The following is a 4,745-nucleotide window of genomic DNA, read 5'->3' on the forward strand; positions in this document are numbered from 1 at the left end:
CAAATCTTGTGTGACCTCAGGCAGCTCTGCTGGTTCTCAGCCATGTTCTTTGTTGTATCAATACAGCCTCAGCAGCCTTTCCATAGCGAGGCTCCAGAAGCCGCTTTGGCCTGACAGCAGCGAAGGCAAAATGGCCTGTCCGGCCTTCCTCAGACCTCTCTGCAAACAGAGAGCCGTGCTTTAAAAGCAGACGGTTCTGCTCCTGTCTCTTAGGTCAGAGCTTGTGGCCCATGGTACATATGGGAATGAAGCAGCAACACTGCAAAGAGCATAAGGAAAACCTCAGCGAAGATTAGAGACGTCAGCCCCATGTGGGCAGCAAGCCACTTTCACCTTGGTGACCAAGCAAGCCCCACACATTGCCACCAGGCCCAGGCAGGCACGAGGGCAGTGGCTAGAAGCCCCAACACAGCTCAGGAGTGGCAGCAGCAGTGGTGGAGGCAAATCTGTGTCCAGGGGCACCCGAGCTGCTGCAAGACAGTGCTGGGTGCAGAAAAGGATTCAGGTTTTGTGCAAATGGGGCCGAGGTGAAGTCCTGGGGCTGCCTGGGCCAGACAAGAGGCTTGGGTCAGCCCTTGGCTCAGAGACCCGCAGGCGCTGGGGAGGGCATGGAGACACTTTGCACATGACTGAAGGTGGGAATCTCCTCCGCTATCAAATATGTCATTAAACACGAGGAGGTGGCCACAGCACCCTCGACCTGCAGGACCCACAGTGATCCCCACCCCCTCCGGCAGGGGGGCCGCATCCACACCACCCAGCGGCCACGTGACGTGTGAGAGGCGGGGCAGGGGCAGGGCGAGTCGAGCACTTACGTCACGTGATGGGGATGCCGACTGGTGTCACGTGAGTAAGCCTGCCTGCTTCCATGCTGACCGCTGCCTAGGGCGGGGCGCAAGGGCGGGCACAGAATCTGTCGCGTCACGTGCCCCGCCCGCCCCTTCTCTCCGCCGACGCCGGCGGGGGCGGGTCTGGCTGGCGCATGCGTTATGTGACGCGAGGCACCGGTGCGGCTCGGACGGCGGCCCGGCGGGGCCAAGTTTCGTTTGTCTCCTAGGCAACTGCACGGCGCCTGACTGGAAGCGGCGGGTTTTCCGCTGGCAGAGGCGCCAGCCCGGGTGTGTCGGCGGGGCTCAGTCTTGCTTGGTGTGTGCGGCGCTGCCCTGGGACCCGGCCTGTGTCCTGCACCCCGCTCCCCCCGGGCGTCCGGCTGCAGGGGCGGAGCCCCCGGCTCCCTTTGGGAACCGGTTTCAACCTCCGGGAAGCCGTCTTGGGGGGCGGGGCGGCGCTTGTCGCGATATGACGTGTAGCGACGTGCCGGTGGTTTACGGCACCGGGCAGCCGCGCCCATTCCTGCCCAGGGCAGCGGGCCGGGCGGGGGATCAGTGCTGGATGGGCTCTGGGGGCGGCACTGGCAAGTGAGCATAGTCACTTCTTCAAGAAAAGCGAAGGTGTGAAAGCGAAGCCTGGTATTTGCTGGCAGGGCTGGACGTGTGAGATGAGGGCAGGCTCAGGTGCTCCCTGCTTGGCCTTTCCACCCCTTCCCCCAGCTGCCTGGCTGTCTGCAAGGAGGAAAGTGCTGTCATACATTTAGGGTGCTTGCAGACCTAAAATAAAGGAACCAAACCAGCGCTTTCAGCTCAGCATGATCTCACACCGAGCCTTGCCTACACCCAGAAGAAGCAGCATGTTACTTCAACCCGGCTCACCCCGTGTTTGTAAAGATCAGGCGCTTTAGTGGGGCTTTATTGGCACTTTTATTTGAAGCTGATTCAATCGGCTTAGATAAAATTGCCAAAAAGGCCTGCTGACCCACATGATCTTTACAGATGCTGCAGAGCCGGCTTGAAGTAACGCACTGCTTCTTCCGGTGAAGCACGCTTTTTTTTTTTTAATGTCTGCAAGCGGCCTTATTTTTTTCAGTTAGGAGCCACTTGGCTCGCAGCAGTTGTGGGGGGCTGCCTTGAGTCCAAAAAAAAAAAAAGAGCTACTGATCTGGAGTCAAATGGTTAGATGTCAGTTAACTTAAGAATTGTTTTTGGAAAGTAGGAAGTCAAGTAAAACTCCTTGAAATGAACCATTAGCAAGGCACGCAAAATATGTTTGTGCAGGGTAGAGGAGAATTAGACCTCACTTTTTTTTCCTAATGAGCCCACAGATAAATTTTACTGTAGTGGAGACATAAGTAGTAAAGTATTACCGTGTCAGAACTCCCAGTTTTCCTTGATGTAAAAAAAATATAAAGGATACTTGATGGCGCGTGTCGGGCAAAAGGCAAAATGGTTATCTGCTTACCATAGTTTCGGAGACATTTTCCAAGTCCTTGCCTAAGGTGTCTTATTTAATTCAAAGACTGGGCAGTCTTCGCTGTAATTTTCTTTTTTTGCTTCCAAAGTGTTGGGTGGTCTTCTAGTGATTCAAGAGCAAAAGCAAGAAACGTTTGTTATAGCTGTCAAAATCCTTTTGCTAGGTAAGTAAAAGTTCTTTGTTGGAAAGTCATCTGTATTTAAAGGAAAGCTTATCTGCAAACCATTATTCTCTTGCATTTGTACAGTGCTTCTCATCAGAGTACTTAAAAATTGTTTGGCATGAATGAAAAAACCACATCTAGTTGGCAGGGTGACAGGGTGGAGAATATTTTGATTTAAGGAGTTGGCAACATACCCTTCCTTCACCAAAAGTGAAGGCTTTATGAGTCCATAAAGCTCAGGCAGATATCTGAAACATTTTAAAACATTAAGTAATTTATTTTGTACCAGCAGTATGCTCAGTGCATGGCAAGATGTAATAAAAACAAAGACAGTAGGCATAACACACAAAGAATGGGGCGTAAAATAGATACAAATAGATTTATCCTGATTTTTGTTGTTAATGAAATATTTTGTTCCTGATAAGACTGGTGAAAAGGCTACATTTGGGAGGAATTTTGAGGAATGAGAGGATGCTTCTTAGTTATCTGCCCCACAAAGATAAAAGCCTTGATCCACCCTGTCGGTTTTTAAAGATACTTGTTTTATACAGTCTAGGCCAGTGGTGCTCAACCTTTTTCCCCAGCAGGCTGGAAGGGCAGTGTCTGGTCCAACCATCTGGTTGGAGCTTGGCAGCCACCATCTGACCATGTGGAGGGGAGGGGGAGGGTAGCCCACGCTGAGCTCGGGCCTATGGTGGGGGGGGCAAGGAAGGAGGTTTCGATTGGCCCTGCAAGGGTGTAGGGAAAGGGGTGTGACCTGGCCCTATAGGGGGTAAAGGGGTGCAGCGTGGCTCCAACTGGGCATACAGGGCTTGTGGTTTTCAGATTTGGCAGGGGGAGGATGGCCACATTAATGGCAGCTGCTTCCCCATCACCAGATTTCCTGATCTGTGGGGAGCCCCTTGGACCAGATGTGATGGCTCCGTGAGTCACATTTAGCCTGCATTTACCCCTGTTCTAGGGCCAGTGATTCTCATGAAGGTTGCCATGGTGCCCTGGGATGTCTTCAGATCCTTTCAAGGGTGATGCAGAGGGACATGCAATGTTAGCGCTTTTAGATGTGCAAACATGATTTACCGATAAACCCAGTTTTCAAACAGGAATCCATGGTATTACAAACATTCTGACCTGTTGTGATCTTTCTGAGTTTTTTGCACCAGCAGAGTTGCTCTTTTTTTTTTTTTTTTGACTATGAAAAACAACAGAGTGAAAATTAAGAGCTGGCACTTTCTGTGGGGTGCTTCAAGTCTATTGAGGAGTGCCTTAAGTCTAAAGAAGTTGAGAAACTCTAGTCAATTCAGACGTGCTCGTGCCAGTTGTACTTGCAACAAATACAGTATTTGACACATACATGTCTAGGGTAGTCTAGTCTTGAAACTGAAAAAAATTATAGTTCCTGTATGAAAATCACTAATCTACTTATAATTTTAATCGTGCTTTTAATTCTTTATTTTTCATTGTAGTATTGGCCATTTTTCCCATGGTTCTGGCGGTTAAAGTTGAGTTGTGACTATGGCTCATCGGTTTTCAAAAGAGGAACTAGAAGAGCAATTTGAACAGTTTCTAAAAGAGGTATGTTTATGCTTTATCAAGAGATTGTTCACATCTCTTTGGGGTTTTTTTCCCCTTTCTCCATTCAGATACGCAGAAACTTCATTGTTGGGTATAGAATGTGAGGGGGACAAGATGAAACTTTTTATGTTGAATAATTTCTCAAATATCTATTATGTTGTGACCTTGCAAAGACTTACATGCTTAAGTCAAATCACACAAAAGACCTGCTGAAATTAATGGAATACTTCTGTGTATAAAGTTAAGTGGATAGTTAAATCTTTTCCAGAATTGGGCATTTCTTTGCTTCTTTTCTACATGACTTTATTTCAAACTAATTGTGATCAAGGTATTACATTTAAGAGCTGTACTTTGCTGTTATAGAAGAGATTAAAAATTGACCTGTTTGGTTTATAATATAGAGGAGGAGATCAAAAGTAACTTTCCTCATGTGTATATAACATTGCAAATTACATTTAAAATTGCTTTAACTGCTAAATAATACTGTATAGAAATAAGCAATGTGAGCAGGGGATGGCAACTTACAATCTGTTTCCTAGCCTTATCATGGATAGTATAAAAGGCTAAGTGCTTGGATCTGGCCCACAGTGGTACAGGGGGATTGACAGCATATAGCTTGGACCAGCGTATCCCCACCTCTGCCCTGTGTTGTGACACTGATTTCGTCATCCCCCCCCCCCCCCCCCCCCGCGGCCCCCCCCCC

General features: G+C 48.6%; 1 protein-coding gene across 2 annotated transcripts in view; it reads left to right on the plus strand.

Annotated features, from left to right (window-relative positions):
• The first annotated feature begins 966 nt into the window (after positions 1-966).
• CEP162 (centrosomal protein 162) overlaps positions 967-4,745 on the plus strand; it is a 79,261-nt gene continuing 75,482 nt past the window's right edge. For both annotated transcript variants that reach the window (XM_019520396.1, XM_019520397.1), the window contains exons 1-3: positions 967-1,118; positions 2,396-2,470; positions 3,934-4,042. In XM_019520396.1, the coding sequence (XP_019375941.1) occupies positions 3,983-4,042 (60 nt within the window). In that variant the 5' untranslated portion in view covers positions 967-1,118; positions 2,396-2,470; positions 3,934-3,982. The remainder of the gene's footprint in view (positions 1,119-2,395; positions 2,471-3,933; positions 4,043-4,745) is intronic.

The sequence above is a fragment of the Gavialis gangeticus genome, unplaced genomic scaffold (genome assembly GCF_001723915.1).
Source record: "Gavialis gangeticus isolate Ggan-Ray unplaced genomic scaffold, GavGan_comp1, whole genome shotgun sequence".
In the NCBI taxonomy this organism is placed as follows: domain Eukaryota; kingdom Metazoa; phylum Chordata; order Crocodylia; family Gavialidae; genus Gavialis; species Gavialis gangeticus.